The sequence below is a fragment of the Zootoca vivipara genome, chromosome 14 (genome assembly GCF_963506605.1).
Source record: "Zootoca vivipara chromosome 14, rZooViv1.1, whole genome shotgun sequence".
NCBI lineage: Eukaryota > Metazoa > Chordata > Lepidosauria > Squamata > Lacertidae > Zootoca > Zootoca vivipara.
Window position 1 is genome coordinate 7856319 of NC_083289.1, and position 21444 is coordinate 7877762.

Genomic DNA, 21444 nt, shown 5'->3' on the forward strand with positions numbered 1-21444 from the left:
AGACAATATTGTAAATCAAGTATAAAAGCTACTCATCTTGCAATGGGGTCATATATAATGAATAGACCATGGAGCCACAGGTTAATTCTGTGTCCAGGACGGCTGTCTATCAGCTCCATCTGGTACGCATGCTGAGACCCTACCTGCCTGCAGACTGTCTCACCAGAGTGGTGCATGCTCTAGTTATCTCCCGCTTGGACTACTGCAATGCGCTCTACGTGGGGCTACCTTTGAAGGTGACTCGGAAACTACAACTAATCCAGAATGCGGCAGCTAGACTGGTGACTGGGAGCGACTGCCGAGACCACATAACACCGGTCCTAAGAGACATACATTGGCTCCCAGTACGTTTCTGAGCACAATTCAAAGTGTTGGTGCTGACCTTTAAAGCCCTAAATGGCCTCGGTCCTGTATACCTGAAGGAGCGTCTCCACCCCCATCGTTCAGCCCGGACACTGAGGTCCAGCGCCGAGGGCCTTCTGGCGGTTCCCTCACTGCGAGAAGCAAAGCTACCAGGCAGAGGGCCTTTTTGGTAGTGGCGCCCGCCCTGTGGAACGCTCTCCCATCAGAGGTCAAGGAGATAAACAACTTCCTGACATTTAGAAAACACCTTAAAGGCAGCCCTGTTTAGGGAAGTTTTTAATCTGTGATATTTTAATGTATTTTGGTATTTGTTGGAAGCCGCCCAGAGTGGCGCCAGATGGGAGGGGGTATAAATAATAATAATAATAGACACATATAAAGAATAAGCTACATAGCTATCTTAGAGCTCATAGCTATCAAATCAGGAAAGGGAAGAAATTGGGATGAATACGAAGGTATCAGGGGTGTTCATCAATGTTAGTCTGCTCTACCTACTAAATTATGGCTGTTCTCATTTTTTAAAAAGCATTCATCCTGAGTAGCAAAGATCCCACCCTTTGAAGTCAGTGTCCCAGGGAGCTTTCCAGTGTTAAAAGCAAGAGAGAGAAAATCAGAGTAGCACTTGGTAAAAGGTAAAGGGACCCCTGACCATTAGGTCCAGTCGTGACCGACTCTCGGGTTGCGGCGCTCATCTCGCGTTATTGGCCAAGGGAGCCGGCGTACAGCTTCCAGGTCATGTGGCCAGCATGACAAAGCCACTTCTGGCGAACCAGAGCAGCACACGGAAACCAGGGGCGTAGCCAGGATCAAAACTAGGGGGGGGGGAAGCCATGGTCGTTCAGGGGCGGGGCCAAGGCACGGGAGGGGAGGGACCACGAAGTGGGAATGTGGGCGGGGCTACAGGGCCAGCGGGCCTGATGACATTGTGGCGGTGGCGGCAGCGGCCACCTTGTGCTTCTGCGGCTGGCAGCGTTGGCGGCTACCCTGCTTGGCTGGAGAGGACGGGAGGGTTGGGCAGGCGAGAGGGGGTGGCAGGGCGGGCGAGGGCGAGGGCGAGGCAAGGCACGGCCGCAGCCACGACGGCTCCGAGGCGTTGCTGCATATCAGCATAATATTTCAACCATGGTTCAAGCCCCACCTTAGGAAAAAAATTCCTGCATTGCAGGGGGTTGGACTAGATGACCCTTGTGGTCCCTTCCGACTACAATTCTATGACTCTATTGATATATTACCATAGCATATGCATCATTCTGCTTTCTTGAATTGTCCTACTCCTAGGCATAGCAGCCAACTCCTAGAGGCCTAGGTGCCTCCCCCCCCCCAATTACTGGTAAATACCGTATTTGAAAGAGTCATCCCCCCATGTTGATGGGCTTTCTATGTGGGGCTTATCTGCCCCCCCCCCATATTTTATCAAGGATGGAAGAGGGAGGGAAGGAAGGAAGAAATAGAGAGAGGGATAACTCATATTTGTGGGTGTCTCACTGTGGCTCACTGACACAGATTTTCCAATTTTGTTAGGCTACAAACCAGAAATGCGGAGCATGGGTAGCCCAGCGTAGCCTTTTTAACAGACAAGTCAATAAGTGAGTAATCTGTTCTTTTCTCATTAAGGGAGTTGTCATAAAGGTTACAGTGACACTGATAAAGGTGTTTTTCGTGTTAATCAGACAAACTGAGATTACCTCACAACAATAGGCCAAAGGGTCATTCTTATGTTACACTGAATACAGTTACAAGCTGTCTCTGCACCTCTACCAACCTTTTCATCCAGGTGTGGGCAGGTTAAAAAAAAATCTGGCTCAGCTGAAAGGATGTTTGGAGGCACTGCTAACCTTTGCCTGCAAAGCTGCTTTCAGGTGCCATATGAAATAGCTCTTTGAAAGGAGCTTCCAAAGCTTTTGCTCTGCAGCCAAAAACGTTTTCTTTCCAAAGGTGCCCTGATGTCATTGTGATGTCCAGCGAGGGGCCCATTCCCTTGCCTAGTGCCTGACAAGAAAAGCTTGTACAAGTTTCAGGTGTTATATAACCCACCTCTTCAAAACACTTTGCAAACCAGAACAAATTGAGCAGCTATCCACAGTGGACTCATTTTCCAGATGAAGAAAGGGCAGAATCTGCATATGCCTCTTCCAGAAATCCTAACACAAATTGCTCAAATTTGGTCACCTTCCACACCATACATTTAATCCAGGAAACCGGAGCTTTGTTAAGTGTGCTGGGAACTGGAGCTCTGTGAGGGGCAAATGACAGTTCCCAGGATTCTTTTTTTTAATAGAAACTTTATTGGTTATTGCAAATCATTACACAAAATCTACAAATATACAAAAAAAGATAAGGTAAAAAACAAAAAACAACAACAAAAAAGACAAAAAAACAACGAAATACACATATACGTCCATTCAGTTAGTCAACATTTAAAATACATCAGATCCTTACCAATTTATTTTATTAATTCCCCCCCCGTCCCCCCACCCCTTCCCCTTCTTCTCAACCTTCACTAAACTGTCTTATCAATTTTCCTTCTTATCTGTATCTGCACCTTTTAGTTTCTTTTCCAACAACATACCATTTATTTTACTGATCTTCTACAACTTTTTGTACATTCTTTCTATCCTATTTTCCTATTTCTTTCCTTTTATGTCCTGTTCCTTTCTCTTCTCTTTTTCCTCTCTCTCTGCCATGTTATCATTTGAGCGTTTAACAATCCTGTAATAGATTTGGTTTTTCCGCCTGGCACTTAATATAATCCATAAATGATTTCCAATTTTTCGCACTATCTTCTTTCTTTATTCCCTTTACTTCCTCATATTTCTTGGCCAAATTGCAATAATTCATTACTTTGATTTGCCATTCCTCCTTGGTTGGTTCTCAGGATTCTTGAGGGGAAGACATGTGCTTTGAAAGTATGGTATGGATGCGACCTGAGGCAGTGGCTTCAACTCTGCCTTATTGGCAGGGCCGGCCCTTTAAGCTCAGATTGCAGACCCCCCGAAACCACATGCCGAGAGAGTGGAAGAGAGGCAGAGGAAGCGTCTGACAACATGAGCTTTTTGCTTGCATGGCCAACCAGTTGGAGAACAAAACAATTAGGGCAAAATGTTTTAAGCCACATGGGTAAAAGCACCCAGCACCCTCACCTCAAACATCTAAGCCCCATGGATTTGAAGGGATTAGGATGCTCAACTCTGTGGAAATAGTCGCAAAACCCTGAGCTCCTCTGAATTAAGCAGTGAATCCTGACTGAACTTGCCCAGCTGCCCTTTGGTCTAGAAAATTATAACCCTTCCTTGCAGCAAAGAGCCCCAGGGCTTACGAATGTGGCTTTAGCCCAAGAGGAGCTAGTCAACAGCCGTCCCATGAGCTGGCAGGGATAGCAGCTGCTCCCAGCAAGAAGCCATAAATGGGAACAGCTCTGCAGACGGCCTTGCCAAGGAAGAGGCCAGCTAAGGGCAAGTCGGAGAAAAGCAGCATTTTGGAGCAAGTCTTGCCTGACATTGCTCCTGCTCATTGAAATAAAGGATGGGCCACAGAGGTTCCTCAATGGAAGAATCATTGCAAAGACTGGATCTGGACTCCCAAAGCTATGTCCACAAGCTCTCATGCAAACTTGAGTTTCAAGAGCATGCAAACTTGAGTTTTAAGGAGGAATTGTGGGTCAGGTACAGAGCATGCTGCTGGTTGTCCTCTTTGGGGGATGGTGTGTTCTCAGGACCATATTCTGCCCATCACACTTGTCTGAATGGCAAGAAGCTCTAGCCGTGCAGGTTGGGTTTATTTTACTCAGGTTGGGTTTATTTTGTAAAGTCACTGGAAGCTTATTGGAACTGTACCCAGTCATTCCAATGCGTGGCACCCTGAGTTCAATGGAGGAAGGATGGAAATAGAGCTACAAACATGAGGTACTATGTAGAGTGCACAGCCTGGCATATCACATGCTGTTGAGGCTCCAACAGAAAGTAGGACAACCGTGTTCCCCCCCCCCCCAATATTTGTTTAATGTGAAGAACGTTTGTGTATTTTAATAGGAAAGGCTATTGTCAGGTTGGTTAATGAATACAGCATGCCCTATAATCTAACTAGGGATGAGGTAGAAACTCGGTTCCATTTGACTTTTCATGTGGACCCAAGTAATTAGCACTTACCTAAACAATATGTGAACCTAAATACAGCTATCCTTCGAAATTTGCACTTCCTTGAATTTTGTGATGCAGTTTTCCAAACAAAAAGTGGGTATGAAAAGCTGTATCAGGGGAAAGTGTGCATAGAAATGCTCATATTAGTGAAAATAAGTTACGAAAATGCAGTACGGTATATTAGGGCAAATTGCTTGCAGAAATACGTATAATCAGGCAAAATTGCAGACAAAAATGTGATGGGAGAAATTTTCATGAGGACTTTTAAAAAAAATTGCAGAAGGGTGTAGAAATGTGAACTGAATTTAAGACTTTGGGGGGGGGATTAAGAAAAACCAAAACTGGCAGATTCATGCACCTCTAGTTATAACCACTCCACTTTACAACACTGGCAGACACTACTCCTGATCATGGACGTTGAACTTTCCGCAGAAAGAAAAAAGAAAGAACTGTACCAAAGTTGTTCTCCCCCAAGCTCCTACTGCACTACATCACTGGCTGTTAGACTCCAGCATTTGGTCCTCAGAGCTAAACTGTTTCTGTAGTAGTTATTGACTGAGTTATCCACCATAAGTCTCCTTCTAAAGGTGAAAGCCATCAGCTAAACATGACAAAGGTGAACAAACTCAAGCCCTAACAAAGCAGTTAGGTGATGTTCAGACACCTAAGCGGGTAAAAGCTACGTAACCATTTCAGTTACTGTTGGGGCTGATAGGAGTTGGAGTCCAACAACACAGATTCCCCATCCCTGTGAAGAGTTTTCCTAAATGAGTCAACTAACACCCTGAAAAAGTTACAATATCTAGGGTTCTTTGCAGGAAGCCTTGACCCTTAAACCTATATATATAATTTTTATTAAATTTTCTGTTTTGCAATTTTGAATACTGTACTCATTTAAACATTCTTAAAATATCAATGACTTCCCTTCTCTTTCCATGGTTCATTTTGCATATCATAAATCCCTGCATATTTTACAAAAACTAAGCCGTTCAGTATTACATTATAACATCCATCATAAAAGGTTATTTATGTATGCCACTACTGCAGCCCGTGTTTTGTTAGCCCCCAAATGGAAAACAAGTGAGGTCCCAACCAAAGAAAAATAGGAACTTAAGCTGATGGAATATGCACAGCTTGCAGACTTAACATATAGAATAAGAGAACAAGAAGAACATAGCTTTAGGGAAGATTGGAAAATGTTTATTGAATATATGGGTAAAAATTATGTACACTTGAAAACATTGGCAGCATTAAGATAAATTCGACCATTAAACCAATTTCACACTGGTTTACAATTGCACTAATGCTGCATGAATAGGCTGTCACATCACTTTCCATCTACACACAAACCAGTGAGTGCTAGAGCTATGTTTCCAGTCCACGCAGCAGTAACTTCGCAGGCATCAGAGGCATTAAAATTCTACACAGGGATAAAAAAATACGGCTGTCCTTATGGTGCTAAAAGTAAGAATCCAATGTAAACTACTGTCCAACAATGCACACTGGAAAGAAGACTGCTGGTTGGGGAGATGGGCATCCACGCCCGGAAGCACAGCAGAGTCTGCTAAAGAGCTAAAAGTTCTCGTAGTGATGGACAAAATAGGCTTGATCACGCTTGTTGATCTTCTGACATGCTTTCTCCACATTCTTGGTCATGCCTGGAGGGCCACAGCTGAACACTCCAATCTTCCTCACCTGCAAACGGCAAACCAAAAGAACTTGGTCACCAGGTATTACCCAACACATTGGGCAGTAGCAGAAGAGAGGAGAGAAAGGAAACAGACACTATTTCCACTTCTAAAAGCAGCATTTCTTGCCTTTAGCAACCGCTGTACCTCCCTTGTCATCCAGGGCTTCCTGTTTGGGTAGATCTTTATCCGGCGCCTCTGTGTTACATTGTCAGTGCAGAACCTGATGTAATCCAACACTTCCTCAGTAAGAGTCTCTTTTTGTCCCAACAGCAGGAGAGATAGGAATCTGACCCAGTGGCTGGATCAAATTCTCTCCCCTGTACCTGAGGGATGCTAAGCGATGAAGCGTCACAGGCAGCACTGCTAATTACTCCTTAGAAAGCTTGTTGTGGTGGCCTTCCTCATCCTTTCAGGAAGGGGCTATAGCTCTGTGGCTCCTGGCCTGCTTTGCTTGCAGAAAAGCCCCCGTTTCATTCCCTAGAATTCCAATTTAAAATAATCTCAGGGAGCAGATGATGGGGAAAACATCTCAGTGAGCAAACATCTGAGCTCGGAGGTGGCAGCTTCCTGTGTTCCATTTAGCAAGCACGCTTGGCATAAGAGTTGCATGAAGCCTGTAATATGCAATGCACAAAACTGAATCCCCCAACTGCCCACAGGAGCCCTCTGCCCATTGCCAGCACTGACCTCAGGATGGACCTCTTGCAGTGAGCAGAAGAAAGGGACAAATGGTGGTCGCCCAAAGTGGGTGACAGAGCGCAGGCCGGTGAACAAGCTCTGGTTAAGGACCTTCTGGAAGTGCCGCTCGCAGATGTACTAGAAAGAGAGACGGTGACGGTCAGAGTATGGCTTGTGTTGGGGGAAGGAACCCACTGTCCACGGCCACCATTATCACCACCTTGTGGTTCTAGATCCCTCAACGTAGAAGCAGGTCTTGTTAGAACAAGCAATGTTCTGATCCAGGCATGTAGCCAGGAACGTGATGTGGAGATCTATGGGTATACTAACGTAACGTAATATACAATTTGTGTCTAGAATATCTGAAGGACCACCAGCTTTGCCACAACTCTGCCTGCCTGTTAGGAGCTTTGGGGAGGCTCTGCTGCACAATCCCACCAATGTCTCACGTGTGCTTGGTGGAAATGCAGGACAGGGCCTTCTTGGTGGCTGCACCTAGGCTTGGAAACTCTATCTTCCAGAAGGCTTCTTTAATCCCCTCCTTCCCCACTTTCAGAAAGATTGTTAAAACTGTTTTGTTTAGACACACTTTCCATACTTCTTCATGTTCGGAGGCTTATGACACTGCTATTTTCAGTGTTAATTGTGGGTTTAAATTTTATTTTCTTCTCACTATTTTATTATCCTCGTGAACTGCTTCAGGGAGGGAAACTATGTGGAAGTTAAAAGTGGTATATAAATTCATGCATAAACTAATGATTTTTTTAATTTAAAAAATGCATGTGGGTTGGAGGGAAAAATAAAATAAGGTAACATCCAGAACAGCTCAGCTAATAGGTCTAAAGTTATTAAATATAAATAAAGTAATATTGAATTTTATACATAAAAGAAGGACCTACTAATTAATAATACTTAACACTTGTAGAGTATATCACTTTCACATGTTCAAAGCACTTTGCACACAATTGCAAGCCTTACAACTGCCTTTTAAGGTAGGCATTCTTATTATTCTGCTCCCTATCTTGCAAATGCAGGGACTGAGGCTGAGTAGCATTCATGCCAAAGGAGAAATTCAAACCAGGGATTTCCTGAATTGTCGCCAGTCTCATATACACTATGCTACACCAGCTCTAGTATTTGTCAATCGTGCGCAGCACCTTTTCTCTCGTGTGGCAGAAGAAACAGCAGGAGCAACTGGAAGGTCACTGGTGTTGTGCTTTTGCTTTTATCGTCATAGGGCTTATCCAGACTTAACCTTTTGCCTTGCTCCTTCCAGGGAGATATCCCCACTTTAACACTCCGTGTCCAAGCATTTTTTTCTTTTCTATTTTGCCCCGAGCTTTCCCTGTGAAAACCTGCTCTTTAAAGCGGAATCAAAACAAACATCAATTCAGGTTTTCCGCAACTATGGCCTTGTGTCTGGCTGCTCTGCAGTTTTTGCACGTAGGGGCTCACCAGCATGGTGGTGCGCAGGTCAAACTTCTCTGCCAGCTGTGTGATGTAGATGTGCACAGAGACCAGATCGCACTGATCGTTCTCCTCCACCTCTCGGATGATGTCGGCCATCCACTCAAACTGCCGCTGAGTCCGCGTCACCCAAATGAAATAGATCTGGGAACAAGGGGAAAGTGAACAAGGCCGTTATCAGAAATCCCCTGAAATGACACCAGCAACTGCTGAAGGGGCTCCCCTTCCAAGCTCTTGCATCAAAACCTCTCCACTCACCTGGTCCCCTCTCATCCTATCAACTCCATGGGCTGAATCTAGAGGCCTGTCATTGACCTCCCTTGGTCTTCTAAATTGCACTAGGAAACCCCACTGGGCCATGTCAGAACTTCATGCTTTGACCTCTGCGTCCATTATCATTTCACCATCGCTTAGAATCAAAGAATCATAGAGTTGGAAGAGACCACAAGGGCCATCCAGTCCAACCCCCTGCCAAGCAGGAAACACCATCAAATATGGCTTGACATATCGCTGTCAAGCCTCTGCTTAAAGACCTCCAAAGAAGGAGACTCCACCACACTCCTTGGCAGCAAATTCCTCTGTCAAACAGCTCTTACTGTTAGGAAGTTCTTCCTAATGTTTAGGTGGAATCTTCTTTCTTGCAGTTTGAATGTGATCCTTTTGCTGTGATCCTTTTGGATCGTCTCACCCGAGCCCAGTGATTGCTTGTGCATACCAAGCTAAGCTCAGTAGAGTTGCAACTCCTTCAGTTTTCTAGGTCCAAATCCAAGTGATTATACATCACACGTTCTTCAACGTGGGAATATTAAGCATTCCTGTGTTAGGGGAAAGCATGCTGAAGCTTCTATGGCTGAGGTAGCGAATGTGGTGCCCTCCAGATGTTGCTGGACTACAACTCCCATCATCTCTGACCATTGGTCATGCTGGTTGGAGCTACTGGGAAATGGGGTCCTACAATATTTGGTCAGCACCAGCTTGGGGGAGTTTGGTTTAAGGCTTGCAAAGGAGAGACTGTAAAGTCAGGGGAAACTATGAAAAAAACATGATTGCTCATTTTCTGTTACTTATATAGTCCACAAAACCTCCATAGGAACAGGATGGTGGCGGCAGCATATGTACTCTGTATTAGGTTCTCCAGATATATTTTTTAAAGGGTGCAAGAGGACTCAAAGTAAAGTTCACATCTCTTCTGCTAACTGCTATGGGAGACACATCTTAAGCTTTGAGAACCACACCAAGCCCCTTAACACTGACTCACTGGCTAGCAAGGACAAGAATCCAGCCACTTCTCCATTCCTTCAACCTCACCTTCTTGCACAAGATCCTGGACCCAACTGATGACTTGAAGACGAGATCTTTGAGGATGGAAGCAAAGGGCGTCACCCCGATGCCTCCTCCCACCAGCACAGACACTTCAAACTTGTTCCATTCCTGGTGCCCCTCTCCAAAAGGTCCGTCCAGGTAGAGCTGGAGGGAAGAGAGAGATGAAAAGAAAACTTCACTTGCTCCCAGGGCTGGCACCAGAGCTTGGCACCACTGAGCCGCTGCTGAGCCCACACCCCAGAAGGGTGCCCGCTGGATCACTTCCTTTTCCTCCCTGGTGTCTCTGCCTGCTGCCCTGCCCTGTCTTAGCATTCAAAGAGTGGCATGGTCAAGAGAGAAAAAACAGCATAGGTGCACATTGGTCTCCTAAGGCAGTGGTTGCAGAAGGAGAGGGGAACAGAATAAACATTTCATGAGACATGAGGAAGGGGGACCCACTCAGGGAGCCTGAGAGCCAGCACGGCTTGGATGACTCCCACTGAGTCTAGTTAGCAAGAGCCAACTTCTGCCTACAACTAATAGTTTTGGGTAGGTACTGGAGGGGTGCTGGAGGAGACTCTTGAGAGTCCCATGGACTGCAAGAAGATCAAACCTATCCATTCTGAACAGGGTGGATTTGATTTAAATCAAACTGATTTAAATCACGATTTAAATCACGATTTAAATCACTAGTCAGTAAGGCTTGATTTAAATCATAGTTGATTTAAATCATAAAGACTAATTCTTGCTGGTATAACTTTATTATGCAAGTAGATGAAGATTTTTAGAATAACAACTTTTCATATTAGTTTTTTTATCCCCAGTTTAATAGGTTAATCATTCATATTTGGACAACTTTACTGTTGTACTTAGGAAGGAGAAAAATAATCATTACCTTAATAATAACAATTTAAATAGATTTATTCAACTGAAACAATAACATTTCAGCAAATGTTATTTGCTTAAACAAACATCCATGTTTGTTAACTAATTTGGCTAAACAAAAACAATATATATATATATTAAGAAACTTAGACTGTCAGCCCAGCCTACACATGAAAAACTTAAATACTGTCCACTCCAAACAATCAGAAAAATATTGTTTCTATTCTATTCACTGAACTTCTTGAAACTTAGCACTGAAGGGGTTGCTTCTGTATTCATAGGTTTGTAGAACAATAGGATTAAGGTCTTTTTCTCAACTCTGTTCATGTTATAACATTTTTGCTGTGAAGAAGAGGCATGTGATCTCTGTTACAGAGTCAAATTCAGTTTTGAGAACTGCAAAAGTAAACCAAGCACCTGTGATAATATCTTGTAGGCAGAGAAACTGCCCAATAATCTTACAAAAACCTCTGGAAGAGGTGAATGGATTAATGGAATTTATTTACCCCAAAAATTAAACATATACAACCTTATACTACATAATTAAAAAACTAATCTTTATTTCATGATGGAATAACCTTTGGATGGTAATACGTTTTCCTCAAAAAGCATTTTATTTAAAAAAATCCAATTTAAATCAAAAAAATCGATTTAAATCAAAAAAATCCGATTTAAATCAAAAAAATCCGATTTTTTTGATTTTTTTAAAAAAATCATTGATTTTTATCCACCCTGATTCTGAAGGAAATCAGCCCTGAGTGCTCACTGGAAAGACAGATCCTGAAGCTGAGGCTCCAATACTTTGGCCACCTCATAAGAAGAGAAGACTCCCTGGATGTTGGGAAAGATGGAGGGCACAAGGAGAAGGGGATGACAGAGGATGAGATGGTTGGAAAGTGTTCTCGAAGCTACGAACATGAGTTTGACCAAACTGCGGGAGGCAGTGGAAGACAGGAGTGCCTGGCGTGCTATGGTCCATGGGGTCACAAAGAGTCGAACACGACTAAACGACTAAACATCAACATTGGAGGGATGGCTTTTTGCCAGGAATGGGGAACCTGTGGCTCTCCAGGTGTCGCTGAACTCCAGCTCCCATCAGCCCCAGCCATGATGACAAATGGTCAGGGATGATGGGAGCTGTAGTCTAGCAACATCTGGTGGGCCACAGATTCCTCTTCCCTGCTTTGTTTTCTGAACTGGCAGCAGAGGAAGCAATTCCGTGGTTGGAACCAGAAAGCACAAGTGCTTTTAAGTACCTATTGAAGACATGTCTGTACCGCGGGGCTATAAATCTACGCCAGGGTGGGTGAGGTGGAGAGAACAAGACGTTATAGCCTTACCTTGGGATATTTGCCAATTTCTGCTACGCTTTCCGGGGAGTAAAGCTCCCGCAGCCGAGTTGTCCAAGGCCCAGCTGCTCGAATGTGCAGGCTCAATGTGTCCTCATGGGGGGCAGAGGTCAGTGTGAAGGGGTGGTACTCAGTGGTCCCCAGAGATAAGCAGGCAATCCGCACCCATTGCCCAGACCTGTAGTCAAAGTCCTGGGGCCTCTGGAACTGGAGGCGAGTGACTCCTGAGCCAAGAAAAAGGAGAGGCCTGAGCATGTTTGCCATTAAGGCACAAGTCATAGAATCACAGAATTGGAAGCGACTCCAAGGGTCATCTAGTCATCAGGAATCTCAGCTAAAGATATCCAGTCCCAATACCGTCCACTCGAATCCCAGCTAAGCAGGCTGAGCTGCCCCTGTCTGGGCCCAGTAAGAGCCCTAAGCTGCTCCTGCTGTCAGAGTTGTTCCTGTCCAGAAGGAGCATTTCCTTCCTCCCTGTCCCTCCCCTGAGAACATAGCTGCCAAGTCTCCCGTATCCCCCGGGAAACCCCTGTTTTTCCAGCTGTCCCCAGCCGAAAAAACGGATTTTTTTGTTTTCCCCCGGTTTATTCTGGCGCGGCAGCCATTTTGGAACTGGGCGGAGCATGCTCAGAAGCGACTTTTGATGCTGCTTTGCCCAGTTCCAAAATGGCGGCAGCGCTACTTCCGGTTTGCTACTTCCGGTCCAGTCCCTTATTTCTCAGGCCCGAACTTGGCAGCTATGCCTGAGAAAGCCCTGCTGCCTTGAAGAACAGCTCCTGCCACTGACAAATATGGCAGCCAAAGAGGGAGGGGAGGGTCATTTTAGATCAGGGGTGGGGAACCTCAGGTCCCATGGCCAAATGGAGCTCTCTAGCCCTCAGAGGTTCCTCCAGGCCACGCCTCTCTCCAGGCCACACCCCCTCATTGGCCCTGCTTCAAATCAGGAGTGTTTCTGCCTGGCTGGAATGTGTCCGTGAATTCTGACAGGGCTTCTTGCTTGTCCAGATGAAGGACTGTGAGGGGTCTGTGGAAGAACACACCCTACTTTACATTCCTTGCTCCACCCACTTCTGCATCTGGCCCCACCCACCACTGGCCTGTGACTCTTGGGAGGTTGCCTGGAATGTGGTCCCTGGGCTGGAAATTGTTCCTCACTTGTCTTAGATGTTACTAGTGATACATCAAGGATAGGAAGTTCCTCCTGCCGTATTTTAGAGAGAGAGGGGGCCACCACCAGAAGACTTCTAAGTTGTACCTGATGGGAGAAGTTCAGCCTTCACAACAGCAATTTCCACCTTCTTCCTGCTCAGGCTGATGAGTTTGTCTGCCCCATAGATAAGGGCTGGGACAATGAAATAAATGTGGAAGCGGGGCTGCTGGATCAGAGCGTAGCTGCCGTGGATGATAACCTGGAGGACACATCGTAACCCAACACTTCAGTTATATTGCATTGAGCGGAAAAGAAAAACCTCTTCTTCCACAACGGTGCTCTCAAGTGGGCAGGCAGAGCACCAAAGGATCTCGCACAAGCAAAGAGCTATGTATTTCTACCCAGAAGCCTCCATGAACATCCAAACTTGCCTCATGCCGAGCCAGAACATTGATCCATCCAGCACAGCAGGATAATAATAATAATAATAATAATTTATTTATTATTTATACCCCGCCCATCTGGCGGGGCTTCCCTTGCCACTCTGGGCGGCTTCCAACAAACATTAAAATACATCAAATCACAGATTAAAACTTCCCTAAACAGGGCTGCCTTTAGGTATTTTCTAAATGAGAAATGGTTCCCTGTAGCTTTGCTTCTCGCAGGGAGGGAACCGCCAGAAGGCCCTCGGCGCTGGACCTCAGTGTCCGGGCAGAACGATGGGGGTGGAGACGCTCCTTCAGGATGGAGAATGTGGGCTTCCTCATTGCAGAAACTGCAAATGCTAATCTCCCCCAAATCCTGACACATTGTGTATTGTTTGCACTTGGTCACATCCACACAATGCATTTAAAGCACACCGTTTCCTCCAAAGAATCCTGGGAACTGTAAGTTCATTAAGGGTGCTGGGAACTGCAGCTTTGTGCGTGCTTTAAATGGATGGTGTGTGGGTGTGCCTTTTGTTACAATTGCACTAGGACAGAGGCAGGGCTCCAGAGTGAATTACCAGGATATAGAGGACCACATAGAGATGGTGAGTGATCCAGAACCCCTGGAAGCTGATTCGCCGGAAATAGTGAGTTGCAAAGACATACATAATGGCGAGGACAACTAGAAGCAGCACCCCAGTCATGCCTGTGAGAGAGAGAAAGGGGGGGGGAAGAGGGACTCGTGTCAAAATAGACGGCCACCATGTGTGGTCCTGCTGCTGCAGCCCGCCCACACCTCCACCTGCCCTTACCTGGGACAGTCTCAAAAAACCACCAGTAATATTTGCGAGGAAACTGTGACCTGGAAAGAAAAGAAATCATGGCACAATGTAAAGCCTTGATAAGCACAAGCAACATAGACTGGAACAACGAAGCGACTCCTATTAGTGTGAAAGTGCTATTTACAATTAAGGTAAAGGTAAAGGGACCTCTGACCATTAGGTCCAGTCGTGACCGACTCTGGGGTTGCGCGCTCATCTCGCATTATTGGCCGAGGGAGCCGACGTATAGCTTCCAGGTCATGTGGCCAGCATGACAAAGCCGCTTCTGGCAAACCAGAGCAGCACATGGAAACGCTGTTTACATTCCTGCTGTAGCGGTTCCTATTTATCTACTTGCATTTTGACATGCTTTCGAACTGCTAGGTTGGCAGGAGCTCACCCCGTCACAGGGATTCGAACCGCCGACCTTCTGATCAGCAAGCCCTAGGCTCAGTGGTTTAACCACAGTGCCACCTTTATTTATTTTAGTTGTTGTTTTTGGAAATAAGCAGCTCCACGCGAGGGCACTGAAAAGAGGGGAACTGCAAGAGAGAAGGTGAACCCTTGCCTTTGCCCTGTGCGGTTTTCCCCCCAAAGTCATTGCCTACTATACAGGGGTGGGAGTGAAATAAAAGTTTTGGAGGCACAGTGATACAGACTGGGGGGATAGTACAGAGAGGAAAGGGTGAATACCTCCGCAACTCACTGATCTTTACAGAAGTCATGTATGAGTCATCATTATTGCTATTTTAAAGCAGGGAATCTTGACCTCTCCTTTGGGCCCAAGTTGAAGCCATCTTGTGAAAACAGGGTATGTGCAGACTGCGATTCAATGCAGCTGGTTTCAATGCACCTTTTCAGAACATTGCCTGGACAGGACTTTTGGAGTATTCACAAGACTGATTTGATATGTCAAAATCCACCAAATAAGTCTTGGGCCTTCCCATGGTAAGAAAAAGCTCTAATTGCACAAATGCTCAAAGATCATGTATTCCGTTCTTTCTCCAGCCATCTGGGTTGCCCAGCTCTTCTTCAGCTATTATGTATGAAGGGGGAGAAGGCACTCCCAACTTACCCATCATTTGTAAAGGTGCTGGAGAAGAGGCAGGATAGGACGCTGAGAGGGGTGACTGAGAAGATGTAGACATTCACAATATGGCCCAGGGTATGCAGAACTGCAGGGTGCAAAAGTAGTGAGAGAATGCATCCACAGCAACAATTATAAAAGCAATTTCAAATCTGTTCCAGGCTGTTTGCATTCTTTTCTTTTCTTTAAAAAAAAAGCAAATTCACAGTCCTTGAACTGAAACACAGCTAACTCTTTGAAAGTTGCACTTCTCTGAATTTCATTGTGCAGTTTTCCCTCCAAACAATATATATAAATTAAATGACTATATTAGGGGAAAACATGCATAAAAAAATAACCGTGAAAACAACATAAAATGCATTCTATTAATACAAGTTCCTTGCAAAAATGTGTGCATTAATCAAAACTGCATGCAAGATGTGTTCATTAGGAGAAATAAATAAAACTAGGCGAGATAAATGAAGAATTTTCAGGATTTTTTATTTTTTGAAAAAATGGCAGATGGCTGTGGAAATGTGAAAAAGTGAATTTTAGACGGGAAAAACGAGAAACTGAAGAAATGGAAATTAACAAATTGGTTTGGAACCCACAAACCTCAGGAGTGGCTTTTCTGGCAGGTGGAAGGGGCTGTAGCAGAAATGAAATGTAGGGAAAGTCCCACTTACCAAGCAAGCATTTGTTTTGTTGTTACAAAACAGCGTTAATCATGAGAGAGCTGCTGCCAGTCAGAGTAGACAACACTGACTTACTACAAAGCAGCTTCTCAGGTTCCTCACTTCTCACCTACATTGCTCTCCTTTTGGTACTCAGCAAATACTTTTCTGTTGTGTGCCAAGGCCCCATGACCCGCAGTGATCCGGCGAGGGGCAAGAGAGGGCGATTCCCCGCCGCATTGTGCTTTAAATCCCCCGCCGAACTGCCCAGCTGAACCCGCTCCCCGAGTGCAGCCCCACCCAGCTGCATCGGTGTGGCCAAGCACCAGCAAGCAGGGCGCCAGTCTCTGCCCCCTGGCCAGATCACCATGGGGGCTTGAGGCCTGGCTGCAAAGACACCCACCAAAGGAGGTAAGTGGACTTCTCTTAGGTCTTTTAAGGTGTCGTTTGTCAGTCTATGTGTTTCGGCTGGTGGTCTTCAGCTCCTGTATTTGAGGGTGATCTTAGCTCTTGTACTTTTTGTTGTATTTTTTTGTTGCAGCATTTTGCTCTTACGTGGATAAAGTTTACTGTGCACTTTCCTCGTATCATTATTTAATCGTTATGATTTATTTTTCCTGAAAATTTTATTTTATGAGGTGCCTTGCCAACCCAAGCAATATGTGCATAGGCAGTTGTGCATGTGTGCAGGACATAGCTGCCAAGTCTCCCGTATTCCCCGGGAAACCCCCGTTTTTCCAGCTGTTCCCAGCTGAAAAAACAGATTTTTTTGTTTTTTCCCGGTTTACTCTGGCGCGGCGGCCATTTTGGAACTGGGCGGAGCATGCTCAGAAATGACTTTTGATGCAGCTCTGCCCAGTTCCAAAATGGCGGCAGCGCTACTTCCGGTCTGCTACTTTCGGTCCGATCCCTTATTTCTCCCAGAGGAACTTGGCAGGTATGGTGCAGGACCTCTCAGAATCTACCTGAAAAGATCAGGGCTCCGGTTGCAATCCAACGGTGGAAGTCCACGGCAGAATCAAAAGGGATGTAGCGATTGAAAAAGGTCTCCCGCAGAAAAGTGATGAGGTTTCGGCACATGGTGAGCAGGATGAATGAGTACATGAAGGAGATGCTGGCTCCCGCTCCCCGAGAGATGAGGATGCCCACAAAGGTGGTATCTGCAATTCCTGTGGGTGGCAATGCAAATCCATAATCTAGAGACAGGGGAGAAATGGTTTGCTGCAGGAACGATGGCCTTACATGCTCCCATTCTCCCCTCTCAGCAGGCTTGGGTTATAAACATGCTGGCATGCCTTACAAGCCCTTTACTACCCCCCAAGAAAGAGCAATGCAATGCAAAGCCATTCTATAAATAATATGTTTTGTTACTATATATACTCACACCCTGAAAGAACTTCCCTCCTGCTTTTTACTGTGTGCTCAGTGGGGTGGGGTATGGGTTATATTGGAGCTATTCTGCTTCATTTTACAGCAACAGCACTGCAACTAAAGTTGTGACCCTATAGGTCTGGGTCTCTAAAGCAGCCACTAAAAAGCAGGACCGGGAAGTTTAGCAACAAACTTCCCTCGTTAGCAGTTAATGAGCTCTACTTGCAGCAGTTTTGGGTCTTGTTTTTTTGTTTTTTGTTTTGAGTCTGGCGTTAGTTTGTGCTGCAAGCAGATACGTACGTGGTGGCATTGTTAGCTGGGGCTGCCACTCACTGCCTCCTCTGGAGACAGACACTTCTCCTTCCTCAATGAATGAGGAGGTGGAGTTCCGGCCCTGGCTGGCCACGCTAGGTCCTGGGCGCAGCAGTTGGCTTGGCGGAGCTAAATAGGCTGGTAACTCACAGTATGCCCTCTCCACAAAGACCCCAGCTGTGATGGCTGAGAATATCACCACGCAGATGATGTGGCGACGGTAATTCTCAATGAAGCGCTTGAACTGCTGGACTTTCTGGTGAACTTTGCTCCTCTGGTACTTCTCCCTCCGCGCCTCCGTGTAGAGATATGGCTGGGGAAAGGACAGCCTGTAACAAAGGAATGAAGGTCCATATGAGGATTTGCAAGGCTGCCAAGATATGAATTGACTAGGAGAGCCCCACCCATCCTGCCAGTGCCCCCCAGATGTTGGGGCACAACACCCATCATCTTTGACCACCAACATTAGAAAAACCATCTCATTTGGCTCACCATCACACCTGAGATGGCCAGGAAGACACAAAGTCGGTCCTCGGAGAAAGAACAAAGCAAGCTGATATATTCACGGGCATTAAGTTTGTTCTTAAAGTATCTTGGACCTTGTCAAAGATTATGAAGTTTATGTATATAACCAAAAGCTGAAAGAAGATCTACAGAGCAGATGATGGTTTTATGTACAGCCAACATTATTGACATACATGGACCACTGACCTCAGTAAAAATTAATTGCCTTACTTTAATACACCTTCAGAATATATCATAAGAAAATGTAAACCTCCTTCTGAGGAACTGAACATATTTTTTTACTAATGTGTTGTTTAGAAGGCACTGATTTAAGATATCAGGACAACCTAACCTAACTAGGAATCCCAGAACAGCTAGTCATGCACACAGCATTCCTCAGCAATAAAATCTATGCTAATTAGTTGCCAGTGCATTTGACTGTAGTGCCAGAATAATGTACTGTGCAGAAATCCCAGTGTAAGATGTTTGCAAGATGGAGCAAATCCAGAAACTGATTACGCCCCATTATTAAATGTTTATTTGCCAACTCAATTACATTGCAGAAACAGTTCTTGATCACAGCTGAAATATACCGTTATTTTTCCTCAAAACAAAACAAAACAAAACACAGTGGCTTATTTTCAGGGGATGTCTTTATTATTATTATTATTATTATTATTATTATTATTATTATTATTATTATTAAGTATGGTACAGTTTAACCAAACTGCCTATCACTATGGCTTATTTTTGAGGCATGGCTTATTTTCGGGGTATGGTTTATTTTATTTTTTTGGAGAAACGTGGTATAAAGAAATTTTGGTCATGGCAGGGTGAGTCACAAGACTTTGTTGTGTTAGGAACACAGCAAGATGCCAAAGCACCACCAAAAGGGCCCGTGTTGCCACCTCAGATTGATGCATCACATATTGATATATTGGCCCTCAGACCACAACAATATGAAGTCCATTAACTACTTTCTCTGAGGTTAGTGCCAAGGCTTTGTCACAGGTGAGACAATGATATATCTGGATACCTTCCAGGGATTTATTTTGCTCTGTGGCCTAAAAGCTGACCACAAGGCAAACAAGCCATTGATATCAACAAAACTCAGCAGCGTATAAAATGAACATTATGTGTTTGCTTAAGGGAGAGTCTGTCAGAAATGGACAACAGTTCTCATCAAAGTGCTGCATCACAGGCAGGGGTGATAAGGTGGGAGACATTTACAGGAATATGGAAATATGATGATGCTATAGGCACACAAAGGCTGGGCATTCCAGAGAAAAATCATAAAATGCAATCAGCTCTGATGCTATCTGAATGTTTACATCTGCCACCCCCCATCCCTGCCCCAGGGACTCTTTTATTTCCCTTTTGTACTACAGCAGAATGAAGTAGCAGCTTCAGAAGAAATTATGCCATCTGCATGTATGTTTTAAAAGTTTCCTTTTCCACGTATAAAAACATAAAAGTGCATCATAAGGTCCTATAGAACAGGCATGTCCAACAGGCAGATCATGATCTACTGGTAGATCACTGGACGTCTGCGGTAAATCACTGGTAGATCATTGGCTCCCTGCAAAGAAGCTGAACAACTGTGGCTCCCCTTAAAGAAGCTCAACATTTTACCTCCTCCCTGAAAAAAACTCAACAACTTTGATCCAACTACCCCAAAATGGGCCTTCCTCCTTCCTAAAAAAAAGCTCAACAACTTTTACCTGAACCCCCCAAAAGGGGGTAGATCACTGCCAGTTTTTAACTCTGTGAGTAGATCGCAGTCTCTTGGGAGTTGGCCACCCCTGCTATAGAAGAAGCCTATGTCTACTCAGAAATAAGGCCAATGGAGTTCAATGGGGTTCACTTTCAGGTAAATGTGTACAGGGCTGCAGTCCTAATCTTACCTTTGGGGCATCTGGAATGGCATGCAAAATGGATATATGCCAATGGCAACTTTGGCGCTTCAGTGAGCATCCCTTGCCAAACCTCAGACAAAGCAGAAACTTGGCATGGAAGGATGCCTATCCGCCTTTAAGAATGGTGCTGCTGCATTGCGTTCTAATTCCCCCCAAGGAGCTGAGAGCAGTAAACATGGTTCTCTCTCTTCTCTTCTTTAACAATTCAATTTCTCCCCTACTTGTTATGAGGAAAGGACAGCAACCAGCTTCTGTGTGACCTGTTTGTCTGCAAAAGGGTTGAGGGAAAGGTTAGGAAATGGTGGCTATTTGTTGAGCCTTCGTCCCAATTTGTTTGCAAGGGGGGTTGATGGGATGCTGCACCAAACAAGTGTTATTCCACATCTTCCGGTGCATTTTCCACCTGCTTTTCTCACTGCCTGACTTGAATTTGCCGGTATGTGATTGATCCCATTCAAAAGCAGCAACAGTCTGGAAGTGCCATCACTCAAGGTTATAAAACATGCTCGGTGGAGATTTGAATCTTAGCCCAACACTAACCATTACTTTATACTGGCTGTCGGGGTAGCACCGTTTAAAATTAATTAATCACAAGCCTTTATAAACTGCTTAATGATTAAATATATACTGTATATAAGCGGTGTACAACAACAACAAAAATAAACAATGGGCTGAAGCTGTGAGATCACCTGACCCTATAGGTGCCCATTTGACCCAACAGATTCCCATTTGATCAGGCACGCACCTTCACTGTACTCTTTTCAATGCCTGCTAAAAACATTTTTATTTAGGGAAGCATATCCAGATTTTGCTGATCAGAAGGTCGGCGGTTCAAATCCCCGCAACGGGGTGAGCTCCCGTTGCTTGGTCCCAGCTCCTGCCCACCTAGCAGTTCGAAAGCACATCAAAGTGCAAGTAGATAAATAGGTACCGCTCCGGCAGGAAGGTAAACGGCGTTTCCGTGCACTGCTCTGGTTCACCAGAAGCAGCTTTGTCATGCTAGCCACATGACCCGGAAGCTGTCTGCGGACAAACGCCGGCTCCCTCGGCCTATAGAGCGAGATGAGCGCCGCAACCCCAGAGTCGGACACAACTGGACCTGATGGTCAGGGGCCCCTTTACCCTTTACCTTTTTATCCAGATATGGAGAATGATGACATGTGTTTTAATCTGGTTTTTAGTTAATCATGGATTTTTTTTTATAAAAAATGTTTTAAATAGTTGTTTTCAACTGTTTTCACTGATAATTTTACTCTTTTTGCAAAAACTGCTTTGATTTTTTTTTAACAAGCAGGTGGTATAGAAATGCTGATAAAATAAGTAAATAAACC

At 45.0% G+C, this 21444-nt stretch overlaps 1 protein-coding gene across 1 annotated transcript in view; it reads right to left on the reverse strand.

Annotated features, from left to right (window-relative positions):
• Nucleotides 1-5696: 5696 nt before the first annotated feature.
• DUOX2 (dual oxidase 2) overlaps nt 5697-21444 on the reverse strand; it is a 60113-nt gene continuing 44365 nt past the window's right edge. Inside the window, exons 23-33 of the mRNA XM_060282514.1 lie at nt 17844-18022; nt 16976-17206; nt 15346-15445; nt 14262-14311; nt 14028-14155; nt 13127-13280; nt 11863-12095; nt 9644-9802; nt 8324-8479; nt 6878-7006; nt 5697-6194 (exon numbers count right to left, since the gene is read on the reverse strand). Of these exons, the coding sequence (XP_060138497.1) occupies nt 6072-6194; nt 6878-7006; nt 8324-8479; nt 9644-9802; nt 11863-12095; nt 13127-13280; nt 14028-14155; nt 14262-14311; nt 15346-15445; nt 16976-17206; nt 17844-18022 (1642 nt within the window). The 3' untranslated portion in view covers nt 5697-6071. The remainder of the gene's footprint in view (nt 6195-6877; nt 7007-8323; nt 8480-9643; nt 9803-11862; nt 12096-13126; nt 13281-14027; nt 14156-14261; nt 14312-15345; nt 15446-16975; nt 17207-17843; nt 18023-21444) is intronic.